General features: G+C 61.8%; 1 protein-coding gene across 8 annotated transcripts in view; it reads right to left on the reverse strand.

Moving 5' to 3' along the window:
- NFATC1 (nuclear factor of activated T cells 1) overlaps positions 1-22210 on the reverse strand; it is a 106956-nt gene that overhangs the window by 36816 nt on the left and 47930 nt on the right. For 5 of the 8 annotated variants that reach the window (XR_006963267.1, XM_047086146.1, XM_047086149.1 and 2 more), the window contains exons 7-8: positions 12720-12775; positions 8586-8718 (exon numbers count right to left, since the gene is read on the reverse strand). Coding sequence is in view for 7 of the 8 variants with exons in the window: in XM_047086146.1 (XP_046942102.1) it covers positions 8586-8718; positions 12720-12775 (189 nt within the window). In the remaining variant the exon portion in view is untranslated. Of the gene's footprint in view, positions 1-6060; positions 7170-7258; positions 7532-8585; positions 8719-12719; positions 12776-22210 lie in introns of those variants that run through there. The other 3 variants (XM_047086151.1, XM_047086152.1, XM_047086153.1) reach the window with 3 other exon arrangements.

Here is a 22210-nt window from a genome sequence, read left to right on the forward strand (position 1 = left end):
CACCCCATCCACGTGCCCCTCGAGCGGAGTGCACAGTGCACACACCCAGCCAGGCTCACGGTCTCCCCCGAGACGGCCAGGCCTTTGGGTCAGCCGCTCCCTCTCACCTAGGGATTCCATGCAGGTGCCAAATGGCCGCCACTGACAATTTCAGCAGGTGATGTAGCAGCACCCGGCAGCAGGGTCGGGGCTTTGGCCCCCAGGCAGTCCCCGACCCCCAGGACCCCTCCTGGATGGAGACGGCAGTGGCCGGGACCAGCTCCCACAGCTGGCCCAGAGCAACGTGACGGGACTCCCTCCAGAAAATGCTCAGACCATCCCGAGGCCTGTGAGCCAGTACGGACACATGTGATGGCCTCCCCCAAGCGGACAGGGGGACACGGTCCCCTCTTACACCAGACCAGCCGTCCCAAGTCTTCCCCATGTCCTGCCCATGATCAGACACACCCTGTCCTCTTGCTGAAGAGCAAAGTCGAGCAATTCAATTTCGAGATGCTGTTTGGGCCAACCCTCCAGCTCAGGGGCCCGAGAAGACAAAGGCGCTTCCCGTTTGTAATGGAAACGTCGGGGGAACTCCCCACCCCCCCATCAGCACCTCAGCTACCTGAAAGCAAAGCCGTTCTTCGAGTCCTGGGTCCCCAAACATCAGCGATCTCGTGGCCCCAGCACCTGACCCAGTACTCAGATTTCGATTAACGAAGCAGGACACAAGTTGTGAAATGCTCTCCAGTCCCAAAGCTGGTGAGCAGAAAGCACAATTCCTATCTGCCGCCTTTCCTTTTAAATATTCCTTCCTAGGGGCGCCTGGGTGGCTCAGTCGGTTGAGCGTCCGACTTCGGCTCAGGTCATGATCTCACGGTCCGTGAGTTCGAGCCCCACGTCAGGCTCTGTGCTGACAGCTCAGAGCCTGGAGCCCATTTCAGATTCTGTGTCTCCCTCTCTCTCTGCCCCTCCCCTGTTCATACTCTGTCTTTCTCTGTCTCAAAAATAAAATAAAACGTTAAAAAAAAAAATTAAAAAAAAAAATATTCCTTCCTAGATGTGCGGCCTGCTGCACACACAGAAGGGGGGACGAGAGGCCCGCACCTCGGGGAGCACACACGGATGGGGGGCCTGAGTCCTGCAGTGACCCACGGGCTGCACAGTCACTGGCTAACTGCATAACTCCTGTGGGCCTGCTTCCCTATCCCCAGGACAGAGTCCCACCTACCCAGCAAATGGCAAGGGGGCCACATGGGCAGTCCGCGTGCGGGGGCTACTGGCGCGTGCCCCCCGTTTGCAAACCCCTGCCTCTGCTGGCACTGGGAGAAGTGGGGGTTCGCGAGTCAGGGCCCCGCTCTTTGGCCCCGGATAGGCCAGAGACACTGCGACTAACCACACCGTGTCCCCCAAACCCATAGGTTGAAGGCCTAGCCTCGCCACAGCTGGTATTTGGAGACGGCCCTTCAGGGGGCAATGATGGCTGAACGAAGTCCGGGGAGCCCTGATCCTACAGGCAAGAGAGAGACCTTCCTCTGCCGTGAGGGGACACGGCAAGAAGGTGACATCTGCCGGCCACCTGTGGGCAGCCCTCCCCAGATGTGACCCACCGGCCCGGAGTCCCAGCCCCCAGAACCCCTTCATCTGCAACGGCTCGTGCCAAGATACCCCGGATGCCGAAGCCACCACACGGTGCAGGGAGCCGCCCCCACCACCCCCTTCTCCCGGCGCACGCACGCGTGCAAGTGACCCCAGCTGCGTCGGCCTGGATCACTTCCCCAGGTACCCTGCACGGTTCTGGACAAAAGGGGTTTTGTTCTAAACCCTAGAGAACAAAGATCAGATTGTTTTCTGTTCGCTGCCTGACATTAAAGCCCCAGTTTTACTGTCAGTATAAACACCCACGATGATAACTTCAGGGCATGACTTTTCCAAATAATGAGAAAGGCAAAGTAGTAACCGCAGCCACCTGAAGGGCCCACCCCAAGGGGCAGGACGCACCATTTCCACACCCGGAGCCCAGAGGGAATGGGGCCTGGTCGGGGGCGGGGGGACCAGCGGGCCAGCTGACGCACACCGACCCGCGAGCCACGCGATGACGGACACGGAGGGCATTTCAACTCGGGACTCCACCCCGTCTTTTCCGCACAGCTTAACCAGCATCTACGCCAAACCTCCCACATTTCCAGCCAGGTAGGGTCCTCTGGGCTCACGGGGCTGTGGACGCTCCACGGAGCCAGGCAGCAACGGCCATCCCGACCCGGTGGCATCACACCGGTCCTGCGGGTGGGGACCGAGGCTGAGAGACGGGGCCGGAACCCCGTATGGGGCACCAACCCCCATCTCCTCTGGGTCCCCACCTGTGGGGAGCTGCCGACCAGTCACACTGGATCGCACACACCACGAGGCGCATCGAGCATTTTCATCCAGGAGCGGCCGAAACCGCCTTTGGAGGGAACGAGATCCACGGTCCTGCTGTTTGCTCCCAAGCAGCTGCACCCCCGGCTGTGATTCTGGGCAGGGCCCAGGGGGCTGCCTCCCCCACAGCTGGCGGGACCAGGCTCCCAGGGACAGGATGCGCATCCACAGCACGTGGTCCTTCTGTGTTTGGCGGCCCGTGCCCCGCCCCCTCCGCTTGGTCCCTGAGGGCAGCTCGGACTCTGTGAAGGAGACTTGGGCACAGCCACCCCCACTCCCCGGCCCCCAGCGTCCCCCCAGACACGCCCCCTGTGGAGTGGCTCTCCCGTTTCCTAAGCAGGCCGGACTCGTGCTCGTTCACACAGGTTCAGACCCAGGCGCCCCGTCCCACGGTCCACCCCTCAGTCTGTTGCAAGTTCAAATCCTCTCCCTGTGGCCAGCACGTCAGGGTCCCTGTGCCGTCTGACCTGGTGGTCAGGGCGTCTGACTGGGGGGTGCCAGGCGCCCGGGAGGGAAACGCTTCTCCGCTTCTCCTTCGCCTGAGCCCCGCTTCTGACACCTGGGGGCCTCTCACGACCGAACCCGACACCCAACGGCAGGGCCAGCGACACGTGGACGAGCACTGGTAGACGCGGCGTCCAGAAGGTGATACGGGAAACCGAATCTCGCCACGGAAGGAGGAAGCCGGCCTTCCTGAGCCTGGAGGATGGCTCCCGAATCCCTCTCCAGCTCCTGCCAGGCTGGTGGGGACGGTCCCCACCCAGGGCATCCAGGGCCTGGCTCCTGCGGGCAAGGAAGACCCAGCTACGCTGGACAGCCAGCTCCCCTCACCTCTACAGGGCAGGCTGAAGATGTGGAAGCAGAAACCAGAACACCGGTCCCTCAGTCTCTGGCTGGAATAGCAGGGGAGCCAGTAAACACCGGGACCTAATAAAATCAGCCTCACGGAGGTTGTGCGAGGCTCCGACGAGAAGCGACGGCAGAGTGTCCCGCTCAAAGCGCTCACAGCCGTGTACCGTGCACTGGCCCCACTCCCAACGTGCTCGCTCGGCGGTGTGGTTATCACACGGCTCAGCTGACTCGGGAAGAACATTCCACAATGTCCACGGGGACCAGCTGTGCCACTGACCAGAGCGGGCCCGAAGCCGGGTGTCCTGGGGTCATGGGACGGGCACCACTGACTTTGCTTTGCCTTGAGAAGGGAGTCCAGGGTGGGCAGGAGTCCCCAGAACGGACACCCCCTCTGCCACCTGGGCCAACCTGACCCTCCATACCCGTGGGTCAGAAACGTGGCAGTCTTCTCTGTTTGAGCCCCGAAGGTCTTCCGTGAGAGGCAAAGCTCCGGCCGCACGCACACGGGGCTCGGGTGAGGTCTCGGCCCGGCGGACCCCGCTGTGGACGGTGGCAGGCTGCCCTGCCGGGCTCCGCCCCAGCTCCTATCCGGTGGGGTGGGGACACTCGCCCGGCAGGGCCTAGGGGTCGAGGACCACGTTGCTTATGCCTCGCAGCCCTCTTCAGAAGAAGCGGGGGCACAGTGCCCTAGGAAACTCGGCCCCCGCGAGCTCCGCATGGACCAAGCCCACCTCCTTGTTACCCACAGGACGAGGGGACGTGGGGAGTGGGTGCCCCGGTGAGGCCTGGCCCAGAGGAGTCTGTCAGAGGGTGCCCTCCCACCCAGCCCTGGGGGCTGCGACAAGGGCCCGGGGGCCCAAGGGGCTGTGAAGCTTCTCCCAGCTGAGTCACTACTAAGCATCTTTAGGATTTCGTGGAGGCAATTACTTTGGGACCAAACTTGAACACAAAGGACTCAGAAAAGCAACGAGGCCCAAAGCTGAGTGGAAAAGGCAGACCCAGAGCTTGCTGTGAAGACAAGGCCACTGGGCTGACGGGACCGGAAGCCGCTGTCCGTGGTTCCATCTACAGACGGGGCCGCCCCTGGAGAGCTGGGTCTGCAGGTGGCCACAGGAGGGAGACCGCCCTGGCCCTCGGGCCCGCAGGCCGCTCGCGGCCGGCTCCTCCCATCGGCAGCCTTGGCACTGGGGACTCTCATTTCCGGACCACACGATGCAAACGGAACACAGAGAATCCACTCCTGTCTGCACCTGCCAGGGCGGAGGCATAGCGTCCCTCCGCTCCCTATCTCGTGGGGGCTACCAACTACCGTAACCGCGAGGTCCGTGGCGAGCGGTGAGCCCCGCTCCTCCCGTGGTTCCTCCTCCAGCTGCTGACGTCGGGCCCACAGAGCCCCGGCCCCGCCACCTGGCTCCGAGCTCCCCCTACCCCGGTCCCAAGAGGGCTCTGTTAGAGGAGCTGCCCCATGCCAAGTGGTCCCCGGCCGTGACCTTCTACTGTCTGTCGGTGGTGGACAGGCAGGGCCCAGGGCAGGGAGCTCTGGCCGCCCGGGACCTCCAACAAGGGTGTGTCCCCAAAGCCATCCCCGCTGATCCTGGGGGAACTCCAGGACCCCTACCTGTTCAGCCACAAGCGACAGTGAGCAGGGGCCAGGAGCCATCATAGGCACCTTCTGGGAAACCGACTACGAACATCTCAGACACAAAGACGCACTCTCCGAGACTCGATAGTTTGTCACCATTTATTTTCTCATCTTAAAGACAGACTGACCTTGGTATGTAAGTTTGAGGCCATAAGCAGAAATGCTTATTGCCTGAGCTCCTGCCCCCTCCCTGCCTGTCCCAGGCACTGGGGCAGCCGTCGGGCACATGAGCCCACAGAGTCACCGCTGACGTGGACACTCTTCTTCCCCTCAACCTCAGGAGCCGCTGCCCACGGGTCAAGTCCTTCTCCACACCTAACACGAGCTGGCCCAGCGGTGAAAGGTGCCCCCGCTCCCGGCAGAGTCCGCCCCGAGGCGGGCACCAGGGCACTGACGGCCCGCACGGCCCAGCCAGGGGCCTGACGCGCTCCTTGCAGGGGCTGCGGGAGGCAGAGTTAACAGGAACGGTGACACACAAGGAACGAGAAAACCTCTCTGGCTCTGTGTCCTCTGCGGTGTCTTCCAGGATCGCACCGGATGTTCTCACGGCTGCCTTCAGGTGCTGCCCCGGGGCACGAGCGACAGGTGCGCACTCCGTCCCCCGCCCCCACCCCCCGTCACACCCACGGCCAACACCCAGAGAGGGGCCCGCGCTCCACTGCAGCCCGGCAGGCCCTGCGTGTGATGCCTCATGGCCTCTTCCAGGCCGACCGCTGGGAACGACCCTGAGACCGGAGGCCCCGCAGACGCGTGTGGTGCAGATGGAAAGAGGGGAGGGCGTCATCCCAGGGAGCCGCGGTCAACTCGCTTGCCGTCCGGCTGTCAGAAGGTCACCGGCGAGCTGAGCCCAGCAGCGGGGAAGGTGACCAGAGTACGTGTCCCCGAGCAACAAATGCTCTGACCCCCTCACTTCCATCACCTGCACCGCCAGGGGCCACACGGGGGCAGTGAGCGTCCCCACCTCTCTGCATGAGGGTGGCCTCCCGGGGGCACTGTCCCTTGGGGTCACATGTCTGAGAGCCCACCATGAGGACAACTGAGGCCACACCATCACCTGTACCCACGGCTAATTTTGACGGAAACCCTAGAGTGGCACTTGATTTTACACATTTGAACATGAAAATAAGTTTTTCGGGTAGAGTTTAAGAGGACTTACTTCCAAAGCCTTGCCCGTTTCAACAGCACGTTTAATAACCTTGGAAAGAACCTGCCGTCGGAATACACAGAAGCCGGGGCCCCGCTGTGCTTGCCCTCAGACGGGAGCCCGCCCCAAACAGGCCGACGTCTTCTAGTCTGTGCGGCACGCCCCGTCCGCTACCAAGCTTTCGTCGACACAGCACAGCACGTATCTTTGGGCTCAGAGTCGACAGTCGCGGTCCGTGAGGTGGGAGACTCAGCCCAGGGGGACAGGGTGGGGGGCGCTGTCTAGGTGCCGAGTGCGGGTCTGCGCGTCCTGCTCACGGCTGGGCGAGCCTGGGGAGTGCACGGCAGGAGAAACACCAAACCGAAAACCAGACACACGGGTTCTAGTTTTTCATTCGTTCACTTATTTATTCTTAAAGCCACGTAAGGGTAGACCCCGCGATTCAGCCACGAGGTCAGATCCCGGCCGAGGGTCCTGCTCCAGGGAGCTTACAGCCTAGCGGCGCGTGGCCTCGTCCCAACCCCACAGGGCAGCAGACGCCTGCCGCCCCGGGAAGCCGGGGCAGGGCCGGGTGCTCCCAGGGGCCGGCAGCGAGGATGCCTCAGGCTCCGAGGGGCTGGAAGCAAATTTCAAGGAGAGAAGCGTGGAGGGTCACTGAGGCCTGAGAGAGGCAGACAGGCCAGCAGAATGGCAGGTACGTCCAGCCCACAGTCACTGACCCCTGCGCTAGGGGACAGACGATGTCTGGGGCGGAGCACCGGCTACAGAGAGGAGGTCCAAGTGGAACAGAGTCCAGAGCACGTGTGTGAGGTGCCTGGCACGTGGCGGCGGGGCGCCTGGCGGATGGAGGGGGTGGGGAGGGGGGCGGCGAGGTCTCTGGGGCAGGTGGAGAGAGGGGCGCCGGGGCACTGGGGTGGAGCGCAGTCAGGACCCCGTGGGATAAGGCTGTAGGATGTGATTCCCGCTGCAGGGCGGGGAGACAGGATGGCCCACACACTGCCCTCTGCATCCCATTGTCTTAGTAACATGTCCCTGGGGGCTCAGTGTGCCCCCCGTAGGAGAGATGTGCAGGTCACAGGCGGGGGCCCCTCCACCCCTGACACTGCTCGGGGCACCGTGAACTTGGAGCAGGGACTGCAGGAAACACTAACGTTAGAGATTTTCTAAACCGCTTTAAAAAGCAGTTTTTCTTAAAAGGCCTGGTTTTCTTTGAAACGTTCAACTTTTGGTCAATCACGCCTGAAGTTTAATCAGCATACAATCATTACATTTTCACAAAACGACTAAATATTTTCTTTTGTAGGATATATTGCACCTTATTCCAAGAACAGATAGGATTCACCGAGTTGCATGAAGCAGACCACATAACCCAGGACGGGGTCGCAGACAAGAGAACAGACCAGACCGGCCTGGCGTGAGCGGCTCACGGGCACACGGTGCTATGTTGTGTGCAGTCTCATGATGCAATTTCGCAACAAGATCGTATCATTCAAATCCTGAAAGGCACGGCCAACATTTGCCCCCAAAGCGGTTAATTCTAACGGTTTGATATCAACACGGACATTCTAGGGCTTTCTATCATCTACTCGGTATTACGTGTTACAGTCAGAGAAAACGAAAACCTTCAGAGAACCCTGACTTCACCAAGATAGTAACATGGCTGCTTTTTCCATAGTTTTTAGGGCATAACTTCCCTCTTAAATCACACGAATCTCCTAAGCTTTTAGAACAGAAGCTACCATACAAGAAGATTGCCGCCATTGATGACCTTAACACAGAACACAATGAAATCCAGGATGACCGCAGCTGGGACCACTCAGAGCAGCAGGTGATGCTCTGAGGACGACATTCAGGGGGCAAAAGCAAACACTGGTATTTTCTTTAAGGAAACACCTTAGAAAGCTGAAAAGGTGAACTGTCTTCTAAGTCCTAAGGCTGTATCCTCAGAATGCGTAAACACACAGCCTCAACGAGGGTGGTTTTTGGTTGAGTGACAGGTACTTGGGCCTGAAAGCCTCACAGTCACAGGAAGGTGCAATTATTCGACCAAAGATGTGACGTGGGGGTTTCAGCCCGAGCACAGAAATCGTTAATGTTAGTCAATGACCACATCAGGCACCGGCCTTTAGGCTCAATGCCACGGGTTTACTTCTAAAGGCACCTGCCAAATAATGATAACTATTTGGTTTTCCACCTTACACATCTACAGGACTTAAACACACACCTAGACCACCTCAGCCTTTGGGCGCAAAAGGGCTGCACTTTTCCTCCCCTCGGGCCATTCTCTATTTGCAAGCGGCCAGCAAAAATGACCCGTCATTATCCCAATATGCAGCCCCCACCCACAGCAGTAATAAAGGAAAATACACTGAAAGCTTCACTTTTTTTTTTTTTTTTTAGCGCTCAAGGACGTGTTCCTGTCAACAGGACAATAACACAGCTTCCGCATACACCGCTTCACCCCGACAGCATCTTGGCATCTATGCGTCTCTTAGGAAAAGCACCCTGCGGGCTCATTCTCAGCGCTTAAGGTTAGAAAGACAGCGTTACCGTTCGCGGGAAGGTAGGTCAAGTGCTGATACTGGCTCCTCTTCCTCTTCCCGTTGCAGACGTAGAAACTGACTTGGACGGGGCTCGTTATTCTCGGATTGCGGAAAGGCGGTATCTCGACCACCAACGAATTCTGGCGAGCAAACGGCAGAGAGGAGGGAGACGGTGAGCATCTCGCAAACACGAAGCACCCTGCAGTAAACAGCCCGCGTGGGGGCCACGGCGAGCAGCTCCCGACCGTGCGGGCTGCTTGGAAGAAGCTGCCCACAGAGAGTCTGCCCGGGGCGCGGGCGCACGTCTGGGCGGATCGAGCCTGCCAGCCACACCCGGGCAGCCCGTGGATGCGGAGCGTGTGGGGGGAGGCAGGCTGGGGGCTTCAGCTAAGATCCACCGACTCGGCCCCAGAGACAAGCCGCTGGTGCTAATCTGAGAGAGGAGCTACTCGGTCTTTGGAACACCCGGATGTATCTGCCTGCCCTAACCCAAGGGCTCAGTGGCCTTTGGAAACTAGAGAAAAGTTCCACGTTTGGCCCACGGATGGAGCTGTGAGCCCCTGTTCAGGCAACGCACTGAAGACCCAGGAGACCGGCTTCCTGGAGACACGTGTCTGGGGACAGGTTCTCTGACGAAGGCTCGAAGCCCGTCATGGCCTCCCAGACTCCCTCAAACAGGTGAGCTCGACCCTAGCAGGTCGAGGGGCGTGTGGACAGTTAGAAAGAAAGCACAGATCGGGATGGGGGCTGTGGGGGGCACTGGTACCTTCCCATGGCTTAAAATACGAACTGACGACATTTTCACAAAAATTACGCTCCTTCAAGTGCGGGTATAAAACAAGGCACGTGAGGCAGCACGGCATCGTGGGAGACGCGGGCTGGCGGTCAGGGGGCCTGAGCCCCAGCCGACAGCGTGCAGTGCACCAAAGTGCCGACGTCCTCACGGGGGCTCATGCTGTACCTGATTTCACGGGAGGGACAGGATCTCACACCCAAAATGTTTCTTCGATTGCTTTTGTCAAATGATTTAAGTTAACAAGCAAAGAAAATGTATAACAAAAATCCATCATATCAGGTTTTGTTACCCAGCTTAATAGCAAAATTGATTGAATCAGGTTAGTAATGGAATCGTATGAATATTAAAACAGGAAACCGAACAGAACTTTGGGCCCAACCTGTTCCTGTTACAGATGAAGAAACCGAGGCAAAGAAGGCTGCTGCTGAGAGCTGCCCTGGGCCCCTCCCCTGGGACCACGCTCCCTCCAGGCTACGTGGTTTTGTCGTCTCAATAACTGCATCCCGTTTGGAAGAAGCAACAAGTAGCCTGAGCGTCTGGCCCCTTGCAGACGTGACCCTGCGCACGTGCAGCCGATGGTGCCGAGGGCAGGTGTTGCGCAGGGTGGCCGCGCTGCAGTTACAGGGATGTCAGTGCCGCGCGTCTTGGCCAGGAGGTGGCTCGGGCGGCGGTGCGGCCCGTGGTCGGGAGCCTGGCTCGGGAGCACGGGTCTGGGTTCCCACCCGGCCTCCGCACACAGCTGGCGCCCACCGGGGGCGAGCCGCTGTGGAGGAAACGGTGGAGTCTAGCGTCCACGGAAGAGAAGACAAGCAAGGAAGAGGTTGAGTCTCCGTGACGGGTCACGTGGGGCAGGGGCGGGCGTGCCAGGCAGGGAGGCCCTCGTCAGCAGTTGGGCTTTGCGGGTTTGGTTTTTGTAAGCTGTAGGCGACTGGGGGTCGCGTTCCGATGCGGGCACAGGCTGATACGCTTCACCTCTCTGAACAGGACGTGCACGACACCGTCCTCCCGGGAGCACGGTGAAGGGGGAGTATGCAGCCACAGGACACGTGTCACCACGGAAACACCAGGCATTACAGGTGGCACGCAGAACCCCACGGAACAAGAAACCCCGCTGAGGGCTCCTGCTAGCGTATAAACTGCGTGTGCAGCATAATCCCGCTTCGTGCAGAAGGCACATTCGATATGACAGCCACGGCACGCGTGTGTGAATACACGCACACGCACACCGGGAACAGCCTGGCAGGACATACGCCCACACGTCAGCAGTGGTAAAATTACACAAGGTGCTTCTGTTCTCTTTTTCTTTTTTTTTTGTATTTTCCAAATTTCCACAATGAATAAATACCCTTTTGTCATTAGAAATAATATGTAAAATTAAACCTCAGTTAAGAGATAAAGTACGTCATCATTCGCACGTACTGTTACGTTTCTTTTGAAACGCACGGCTGTTAACTGCTAAGCTCCCTTTAAAACATGCAGCCGTTCAAAGTGCAAAAGAAAGCCCAGTGACACGAAACCTCCCACAACCTTGGCAGGAAAGATCCCGATAGAGAGAGCTGCAGGATTTCTGCGGGTCTCTTCTTCCTGCTCAGGGGAGGTGTGCACGAGGCCCGTGGTGGTCTGGAGCGGACTTCAGCTGCTGGGCCTGCTGCACCGGGGGACCCCCTTCTGGAAGCCCAGCCGCCCGGAGCCCACGGCGCTTGCTCAGGGCTGCTCAGGGCTCCTCAGGCAGCGAGAAATGCCCCGGGGCCAGAAGGAGCCCGTGCCCGTGCGTGAGCGTGCGTGAGCGTGCGTGTGCGGTCCTGAGCGCGGGACCGGGCCCAGACAGCACGGAAGGGGAGCCAGGTCCTGAGCACAAGTTTCCCTGGGACCAGGGAGGAATCTTTTCCACATGACACCACTTGGACAGGCTTCTGGTAAACGGATCAGAGCTTTGGGAAAGGAGGCTTAAGTCTCAAGAAAAGATGCTTCGTCCCGATAGAGCCACCCGTGAGGACCCAGGGCCGGGCCTGCGGTAACCAAGCCGCCGTCAAAGAGCCACCTCCGCGGCGGACAGGCATCTCCAGTAGTGACTCAGGTCCTACCAGCAGCAGGGCAGAGATCGGTTACCTGACGGCTTCGGCAAACCCCTCCACCCAAGGCTCCCCGTCCCCCGGCTCCAACAGCCAGGGCCCCCGGGAGCCCAAAGACAGCAGCAAGTTACTGTCCTGAACACGATTTCTGAACAGGTGGACGCCCCACGTCCCCCCACTGTCAGAAGAAGGGCCACACGCCTGTGCCCGTGGCACCTGTGCCCACACACCTGTGCCCGTGGCCAGGGGAAGAGCTACTGAGCTTGGAAGAACTCTGAATTTTTTCAGTCACCTGCGGCCACAGTGTGTTTTGCGTCAGCCTGAAGACTGTTGCTCTTCTAGGATCACAGAGAACACACACACACACGCACGTGCACACACACCCTCCGTGGCAGACGTTAATCCCACCGCGTCCGCAATCATTTGGAACACTCACGCCCTAGATACGCCAATCAGCAGGCTGTCCGAGTGGACAGAAAGAAAGACCCGGCTACCTGCGGTCTGTAAGAAACCACTTTAAACACAAAGGCACGGACGAAGGTTCGGGGACGGAGGAGACGGGCCGCGCTAACGCGAGCCGTAAGAAAGCTGGACCCGCTGCGTGATCCCAGACAGAAAACGTCCCCCATAAACACCCACGTGGGCACCGACACGTGCGAACAGAGCCAAGGAGGCCGAGAAAGGCGGTGTGGGTGGGTGTGGGTGTGCCGGGCGTCTGCGGCCCGGGATCCTCTTGGCGGCACCAGCGAGGCCCGGGCACCTGCCCCGCCGCCTTCCGGCGCCCGCAAGCGCACCAGCTAACTGGCAAAACGGAATCAGCAGCACAGAGACCCGCCTTCACAGCCAGCCAGTTCACGTTCAGAACAAGAGTCTACCGAGTGGCGGGAGACGAGGTCGTGCCAAGGACGCTGCTGGAGCCTCGCGCGGCCCGGCGAGCCCGGGCAGGTGCGACGCCCGCTCAGCGGCTCAGAACAGCCGGTCTTCCTGGCGGACGGCGGCGGCGCTGTGTGCGGGCCCCTGGCGACGACAACAAGGAGGGTGGCGAAGGCCCCGTGCCCACGGTGCCTGCCACGTGACCGGGAGCAGTTACCGCGCGGGAGGGTCCCAGGCTCCCCTGTGCGGGGTCCCCTCCTACGGGTCACCCCGCTGTGCCGCCCCAGGCTGGTCTGGGTCCTAAGAGCACTGGTGTCAGGAAGCCCTTCACGCCGTTGGCGCGTGCTGCGCCCTGACCCCGGTGTTTCCAGCGGCTCGTGTCGCGGGAAGCCCTACTCACCGGCTTGCACAGGCCTCTGTCCGTCTTTGCCTCAGCCTCCCAGATGTGGTGACCGTCTGGAAGAGAAGGGCAGAACGAAGGCTGTTACCCGCGTGCCCGGTCCAGCACACCACCCCAACCCCCTTGCCTCGACCAGGCGCGGGCCACCCCGGAGACCACAGCCCCGTCCGCTCGCACCGTGCTGGCTAATGCGCGAGAGCAAAACGCCGTGTGAGCGCTGCCACCGGAGAGGACGCGCTAGGCCCACACGCGGGGGCAAGGAGCCTTGTGGAGCCCGAAGACCCCAGGCTCCGTGGGAGGGAGCCCCGGGCAGCAAGCGCCCCGAAACCCACCCTGCCCGCGTCCACAGGCCCGCCGCCCCGGCCCCACGGCAGCCACGGGAGGGCTCGTAAACACAGGAGACGTGCCGGTGACCCGGTAAACGGCGCGTGGTCTCCGCACCTGGACCCGGGCGGTGTCCTGGCTCTCAGACCCGCCAGCTCCAGCTCCAGGTGCACCGGCGGGAAGCGTAGACCTGGTTACCGCGTGCGTTCTGGGAGCAGAGTTACTCTGAGTAACGAGTCGGGGCCCGGGAGCCACAATCCCGCCTCCGCTCAGAGTAGCAGCTGGCTGAGCGAGAGAATCCTTTCTGTGACCGCTTCTCGCCACGTCGGGATACAGAAACGCAGAGCGTGGTATTTCTAACCTTGCCCCGACGGCCGTTTGCGTGTTTTAAAAAAAAAGGTAGAAAGGCTCCCGATGGGCCTTGAAAGGGCTCAGTGTCCCGTGGGCCAGGCCTGGAGGGAGGGAGCTTCGAGAAGCTCACCGGCAGGAACGACTGCAAACTGAGCTCTTGGCCTCCGGAAGCCCCTCGATGGCTGGCCAGCGCGACAGGGCCCGGCTGGGTGGTTACTTGGAATTAACAGCTGTCCGTCTCCTGCTGAGACCTCCCTCCTCCCCATCTCCTGTGAAGTCTGTCCCCAAACAGTTACAGCCAGCCACGGTTCCCGCTCCCATTCTGGTTTCAAAGAAGAGATGTACGTGCGTTACAATTCAGAAATTATAAATAAAGTAGACAAAATCTTTTTCTGCCTCACAGTGCGGGCGGGCAGGGGTGGAGGGTGGAGACAGAGGGAGGAAATGTGAGTCACGCGGAGCCCGGAGCAGCGTCTGTGTGCCAGGACCACACCAGCCTCTCGGGACGCCTGAAGTCCCAGCACAAATTACCCACCAGATGAACCCACTCGGTGATAAAGTGCAGACCAGCGGCCCGAGGGAGCAGCATTCACGTCTCCTCCGGAAAAACATAACAGGAAACTAAAAACGCACTCTCCCGTCTCAGAGGCATCAAGACCCACAGAGCAGCTAACTTTCCGGAGCCCCGTGAGCCCAGGGCGCGGGCGCAGAAGCATCTCTGTGAACCCCGGTCCCTGAGCTGGCGGAAGGTCCCGAGCTGCGTGAGCCGGGGATGCGACTCCAGGGGCCAAGCTCGGGGACGGGGCAGGCTCGTCCGGGCCGCGCAGGCCAGACGGGCCTTGGCCCCGTGGGCAGGGTCCCCACCCACTGCTTGCTTAAGGTAACCAAAACTACTCTTCCTGCAAGCACAGCTCCTATGTTCCTGTGCCCCTTAAAACAACTTCAGAGGGACACAGCTGTGGGAGTCACAAGTGGGGACAGACCTGGCCACTGCCCAGTCTCTGCCCGTTGGTGGTAACCACGGCTCGAGTTTCCCTGAGGAATTCTCGAGTGTGGCCGGGCCTCCTGTCGAGGCGCAGAGAGCACACAGGGGGCAAGAGGGAGGTCGAGGCCCACGAGGGGCCGGGGACACGGCAACAAGGGGGCCGAGCACCCCATCCGTCCTCCAGGAGGGGTCAGACCAGACTCGGCCTCCCTGTGAACACCTTGCAGGCTCATCCGAATAAGGAAACCGGCGGAAGGCTCTGTGGGGCCCGCCGGCCAAGAAAGCGCTCCAGCAGAGGCCTCCTCCGGCCCCTCCAGCCCCTCCTGGGCCTAGGGGCAGGGTCCCCCCGTCAGAGCGGCTGCCCGGGGTCGGCGAGCCACACGGTCCACCGTGCACGCCGCGTGTCAGCTTTCCCAGACACTGATCCCGAGAGTCACGCACTAACAGAGTATAGGCCCATCCGGACACGCTGGTTAAAGCCGGGCTTCTGGAGACCCCACAGGGCGGGAACCAGCGGTCTCAAAGGCCCAGGGCTCTGGCCGTTTTCCCTGAGTCTTCGTGTCTGTCTGAATCACAGCCCACGGGGACAAGCACGTCGTGGTCCCTCTGTTTCCACTAAGGGCCCTAAACGAGCGGCCGTCCGCTTGTGTATCAGGATGGCACCTTCGCGGCCGCTCAGCGTGGCTGATCGTCACGGACAGGTTCCCGGGGGCAGGGTGCCAGCAGGACCCCGTCGCCGGTGCCCCCCCCCCCCCCGAGCTGGGGGCGTGGGGCCCTGCCTTCCGGCCTCGGGGCGTCCTCCTTGGCTGAGCACAGCCTCAGCCTGCACGGGGTAGGCGGGCCCCACACCGCTTCGGAGCTGCGGCCTTATCAAGAGCTTCAAGAGCTCCGCGGGCCTCAGCGGGGAAACTGTGCGCAAGCCCAGAAGGAAAAATGTTCCAAACCATTAGGGAACTCCCTGCCGCGTGAGTCATCGGAAAGGCTTCCCCACCACACCCGCCCCGAGGCTTCCACAGCACGGCTCTTAGTCACACACCTCCCGGGGCGGCTCGGGGAGGACGGGGCCACACGTGGAGGTCCCCGGCCTCCGCGGGAGCAGCGGCTGCTTTCCGGAGGCACACTCGAGTCCCCGGCACGCAGGAGGCGCAGACGCCCGTGACTGGCTTTCGACCGAGTCACAGCGTTGGCCGATGGCCGGAATGGAAACAGCACGGAGCCCCCGTCGGAAGGACCCCGTGCCTGAGTGGCGGGACCTCGTTCCCTGGGGCCCTTGGCCGCGCACACGGTCCCCTCCGTGCCTGGCTGCCGGCTCTGGGAGCGGGCTCAGCCCAGACAGGCGCGGACCAGCACCGCAGCACCCTGTCCCCGGGCTGCCGGCTGGCAGGAAAGGCAGCGAGCGGGGTGCAAACAGGAGGTCCCTCTGCACTCCCGTGGGCGCCACGGGGGAGACGGCACCCTGACCCCGGAGCAGTCGGGGCCGGCCAGGGCGGGGGGCTCCGGGGTTATTCCGGTCAGCGGGAGGGTCCCCACACAGCTTGTCTTCATCCCCCCCAGGCCCCCCAAACCCCTCCAGGCCTCACACCCTGGGGCGCCCCCAGAGCTGCTCCGACCAGCCTGCTTCCTGCAGAAGACTCCAGAGTGAGAAGGAAATCACCCATCGGCCTGGGGCTCAGCCTGGGATTTCCTCACGTGGCTGAACGTGGGATTCCTGGGTGCGTGCCCCAGGAAGGGGGCCCACGCGTGCACAGGCGGTCACTGGAGCACACGAGCCAAGAGGTGGGCACGACCCCAGAGTCCGGCCACTGCAGGAGGCTAAGCGCGCCACCCATCCACAAGACAGGAAGCCACCCAGCCTTAAAGGGGACAGAGTCCTGATGCGCGCTCTTTGTGGGCGCGAGGAGCTGCGCACAGCAGGGCCCTGTCCTTCCAGGGCGGCGTCCGGGGCAGGCAGAGCCACGGGGACGGAAGTCAGCTCTGAATCGGCCAGGCTGGGGAGAACGGGGTTAATGGCTAACAGGTAAAGTCTCTTTGGGGAATTTCTGGAATTAGCAGGATGGCTGCCTGGCTCTGAACACACCAAAAGCCACTGAACTTTAAGTGGCTGAGCTGCGTGCTCTGTGAGCTGTATCTCAACAAAGCGAACGCAAGACAGGAGTCGTGCAAGGGCTGCGTGCGGCATGCTCCGAGGCGGCCTTCGGAGGAAGCAGAGGCAGCCGGTCCCCCTCCGTCCAGCTTCGCACTCTCGACACCTGCCCCCTCCCGTGCCCTTCCCCTTCCCACCAAGACTGAGGTGGGAAGCTGCCACCCCCCCAGGTGCCTCCAGTTGCCTCCCTCCCCGCTTCAGAGGGACGTGTGCCCACGTCCTGGATGTCCCCGAGGTGCCGAATCGGAGGTGGGGGGCTGGGCGTGGTTTGGCACAGACCTCAGGGAAAGACTGGTCACCAGCCCAGAGAAAAGAAGTTTCAGTGACGACCTTCTCACGGCAGGGACGCAAGGCCTCTGGTCTGGCTTGGGGAGCCCCGTGGGGGCCTGCGGACAGGCCCTCCAGCGCTGGGGTCACCAGGCCCCAGGAAGGACTGGGGAAGGCACAGAGGTCACGCCGAGCCTCCACTGGCCGCCCCTGTCCCTGGGGTGTGGACCCCAGAGACCATGGCGGGACCCCACAGGACAGCCCTGCGGGGGAACGGAAGGCCCGCCGGGCTGGGCTGCAGCCGTGTCTCCCCACGGGCACCAGGTCGCCTCCCGGGACATCAGCAGAGGGAAGCTGAGCCAGAAGGGTGAGTGTGGGACCGGCTGCCCTGTGGCACCGGCCACGCTCCCAGCTGACTTTCCTCTCCGGCTGGGCTCCTCCCGAGACCACTCAAAACGTCTCCGTGTAACCGCGGGGCCAGCGTTCAAGTCCAAGGCCGCAGCGTAAGGAAAGACCCTTCGTGGCACGGCGCTCCCTCCGGTCTGCCGCTTTCCTTCTGCTCCGCGGAGACGGGCGCCTTCCAGAACCACCAGCCCTGGGAACAGTCACAGGTGACGCCGTGCGGGGACGCCGGTGCCCGCGTGGGCCCCCAGGCCCGCAGGACTCTCACCGCAGAGGCTGCCCGAGAACACTTGCCTGACATCACCCCCTCGGCACGCTGACACAGGGGAGCAAGGTGGCAGTGGCTGTCCGTGTGGACGGCCGTCCTCCCGTCCCTCCCACGTCCACGCCAGGAGACCCTTTTCTTTCTCGCCAAGTCATGGCCTGCGGGCATGCGAGCCGCACTGCCGGCTGGAGGCATCCGTACCTGGGAAATTTCCGGAAACGCTTCAGAACCAACACACCAAGCTAGTGGGACCAGAAGCCCCGCAGCCGTGGCCACAGCGCAGGGCAGAGGAGGAGGCGTGGCCGCCACCACCAGAGGGAGCGGAACACGACCCTGCAGGCTCTGCCCAGCGGTGGGCACCCGGGGCTCCCGACACTGTCACTGCCACGCTGTGCGGTTCGGGGGGGGGGGGCGGACACACCCCAGGACAACAGGAGGCTCGTCACATACACACGGCCCCCTCTCACACCCACACCCACGGACCCCATACGTGAACTCACACACACCCTAACACACGCATACCTGCTCACACACATGCCCTGACACACATGGGCTCACTCACACACGTTATGACACACACGGGCTCACACACACTGACACACACGCCTGCTCACACACGCACCTGCTCACTCACACACGCTGACACACGCACACCTGCTCACACACATGCCCTGACACACACGGGCTCACTCACATTCTGACACACACGGGCTCACACACACTGAAACACACACCTGCTCACTGACACATGCTCTGACACACACGGGCTCACACACACTGACACACACACACCCCAACGTACAGTTGCTCACTCACACACCCTGACACACACCTGCTCACTCACACATGCTGACACACACACACCTGCTCACACACATGCCCTGACACACACCTCGCTCACACACGCTGACACACACATACCTGCTCACACACACACCCTGACACACACGGGCTCTCACACACTGACACACACACCTCACATACACCCACACACACGGGCTCACTCACACGTTCTGACACACATGGGCTCACACACTGACACACACACCTGCTCACACACACCCTGACACACACCTGCTCGCTCACACACGCTGACACACACACACCTGCTCACACACACACCTTGACACACACGGGCTCTCACACACTGACACACACACCTCACATACACCCACACACACGGGCTCACTCACACACGTTCTGACACACACGGGCTCACGCACAGACACACACAACTCACACACACATACCCCGACGCACACTTGCTCACTCACACGCTGACACACACACCCTGACACACACCTGCTCACTCACGCTGACACACGCACACCTGCTCACACACGCCCTGACACAGGCACCCTGCACACACCACTCCTAAACTGGCCGCTGGAGTCCAGGCCTGTGCTGCGACCGGGTGCATACTTAAAAAGAAACATCACCTAAGGCCCCCACAGCCCCTCTGCTGGGAGGTGAGATTTCCGCTGCTCTGGGCCACGGCCTGAAGCCTCGCCCGTGAACACGAAATCGTCTGTGCCGATGGTCTGAGAGCGTCCGGGAGGCACAGGTGAGGAGTGAGCCGTGCCACACGCACACACACACAGGCCCAGGACGGACAGCTCAGGGAGCCCACGGGCCAGGGGCCCACACTTCCCCCTCCACACTCAGCCCCCCAGGATGCACCCAAAGAAGCCTCTTACAGCAAAGTGGCCGTTTTCCTACTTCTGGAGCAAACGGGCACACTTCCAACCCGTGGGAGGGAGGTGTGCTGACCCCGCAGCCCCCTCCCTCCCACAAGCCTTTTCACCTTGAACCCGGACCCCCGAAAGCACTTTGTTCACAACAGCACCAGGATTAGGGGCGTGCAGAAGCAGGTTGGTGAGGATCACAAAGGGGCGTGTGCAGGTGCAGCCGGGGGCGGGGCCCGGGGATTCAGGCTCACCGCCCGCTGAGCGCCTTCCCTGCCCACTGCCGGGCGGGCCCAGAAGGGGCGTGGGGGCCGCTGCTGCCCCCAAGGACCGTCCGGTCCACCGGGCGCACCCATCAAGAGCCCCTCTGCCCATCCCCCACCCGGGAGCAGGTGTGGGACGTGTGCCGCCTCCCAGAGCACCCACTGGCCGGCGGCTCAGGCCAGGAGGAGCCGCTGACGGGAGAGAACAGCAGAGCCACCTGGGGCTTGGGGCCTTGTGGGGGGGGGGGCGTCTGAGCGCCCCACGAAGAGGTTTCGAGGGAGCGATCCAGCGTTGAAGGGTGCTCACACCGCGGCCCGATGAACTGGCTTCCACGTTTACGCCTCAGAGGCCCCACGTGTGGGCGTGGCAGCAGCTAAGGACGCCAGGCGGGGCCCCGAGACCGTGCAGACAGAACACAGCCGACCTGCCAGCTCACGGGGGCCACGGGAGCGGCCACGGGCTGAGTCCAGTCCACGCAGCTGCCAGCAAAGGAAGGGCTTGTTCTTGAAGCCTCTAAGTCTGGGTGAGGTCTGCCGTGCGGCCAAGAAGCCGAAACGGGCTCTGTTTGCGGTTTTCAGGAATCACCGCGGAACAGGCAGGAGCCCGCTCGGAGCCACCTGCAGCCCCGGTGTCAGGGACGTGACCTGGCACATCCAAACCAGTGACACGTTCGGCTTTGGCACCTCAGCCCTGCCTCCAGAGCAGAGCGAGTGCACGTTCCACGCGATGTCTTCACACGTGTGGAACGCGTGAGGGTCCTCTGGGCTGATTCAAACGTTCACACGCGTCGGGGCGCCTGGGTGGCGCAGTCGGTCAAGCGTCCGACTTCAGCCAGGTCACGATCTCGCGGTCCGGGAGTTCGAGCCCCGCGTCGGGCTCTGGGCTGATGGCTCGGAGCCTGGAGCCTGCTTCCGATTCTGTGTCTCCCTCTCTCTCTGCCCCTCCCCCGTTCATGCTCTGTCTCTCTCTGTCCCGAAAATAGAATAAAAAAACGTTGAAAAAAAAAATTAAAAAAAAAAAACAAAAAACGTTCACACGCGTGTTCAAATACATGCTCGATCCACACCGCTGAGGGCAGCTCCAGAGATCTTCACTGCCAGGGGTGGGGTGAGGGCCGGTCAGTGTGTCACTCCCGCGCGGGGATGTCCACGACGTCCGCAGGCAAGCCCTCGATGCAGCCGTCCAGCGCTGGACGCTCGGCCCCGCTGGGTAAGTGCGTTCGGGTTTTCACACGCTCAGCAGCACCGTCTCACGTGCGAGCCACGGCCACTGACCCCAGTCCTCAAAGGAAAGGCTCCTCTAACCCCGGGGCCTTTTGCAAAACACAGTAAAGGCCCCCCCCCCCAAAACTACAGGGCTCTTCTGGAAAGCACCGTCACGTCACGTACGCGGCCAGAGCTCTGTGCTGTCACGTCCCGTGTGACATCCTGATGTCCCTGCAGCCCCTCATCCTGCCTGGGCTGCCCCGAGGGACCCGCTGACGCCCACCGGAGGCCCAGAGCCACCTACCGGGACGCCTGGCGCCCGTGCACGGACTGCTGCTCTCGCCACAGGTGCCACGGGACCCTTCTCCAACCCCCTCCTCTCATGGAGGCGTAGCCGCCGTGGCTGGCCCTCCAGGCAGGAACTGCCCCGTGAAACCCTCGGAAAGGTCTGGGTTGCTGGTGCGGGGGCTGGGGGCGCCCCGGAGACGCCCCAGCGGCTGCGAGAACAGTGCCCGCGTTCAGGACTCCCACAACAAGGTCTCTCCGCTCACATTCCGGCCTTGGTGGTTTAGGGACTGAACTTCACAACAGGGCAGTGACCTCGTCGGAAGCCTAGAGAACAGCTCGGCCCTAACCTAAATTGGCTTTAGCGGTACCTCCAAAAAATCAACTAAGAAAAGCCCAGTTACGGCTGCAGAGGGCGTCGGGATGCGTTAGGAGTGGCACGAGGGCCACCTGTGCCTGGAGTCAAAGGCGAAAGAACGTTCTCTTTTGAAAACGTGACTTTCACATACACGTGCGAACACGCGTCTTCTTAAATACGAACACGCAGCCAACGACAGCGTCCAGACGTGAAAGCACGGTGTTTACACCTGCTGGTGGTGGCCGCAGGCTGTGACCACGTCACCACCCACACCCACGTCTCGCCGGCTGCCACGGGAGGGGGAGGGGGAGGGCCCCACGCAGCCAGCCTCCACGTGGCACGCGAGGCCCCGGAGTGGACACGCACGCGGGGGCCGATCAGGACGGCCGGGCGGTGAATCCCGCCCCGCCAAAGAAGCCACGCGGTGCCCACCAGGCGGGGAGCACCCAGGAGGCGCCCGAAGGTCCTGCCGTGGCGCCAAGGTGACGACTGTTCAGGAAGGAGGAAGAAAGCCGCGTGGACTTGTGCAGCAGCCGGAAAAGCAGTGACTCAGGCCAAGTCGCAGCACAGCGCCTGGCGACCCTCCCCCACACGTACTCGTTCGTGTGTTTAAGCTCAAAAGGTTAAATCGTTTCAAAATTAGCCTCCGCCGAAAAACAGTGTCCAGCCATGCAAATTCTCCTCATCATCACCACATTTGGTCCGATTTTCTCCATAATTCACAACATTTTCCAATCACGTGCGTGATTACACGGGCACAAGCTGAGCACACAGGACCCGCCGGCCCGTTTTGATGGAGGCACTTAAGCCTCCTGCGCAAAATCAAGACCCCATTGTGGACGCGGGGCACCGCTGTGGCTTCCGGCATCAGCGTGGGTCCTGCAGCCGTGCTCTCTGGAAAACTCTGAGCGGGGGCGCGACCCCCTGCAGCCCAGCGGTGGCAACACCGTCGGGGGC

Source organism: Lynx rufus, unplaced genomic scaffold (assembly GCF_022079265.1).
Source record: "Lynx rufus isolate CCGP_SWC_20201006 ecotype Redwood Valley unplaced genomic scaffold, mLynRuf1.p SCAF_20, whole genome shotgun sequence".
Lineage (NCBI taxonomy): Eukaryota > Metazoa > Chordata > Mammalia > Carnivora > Felidae > Lynx > Lynx rufus.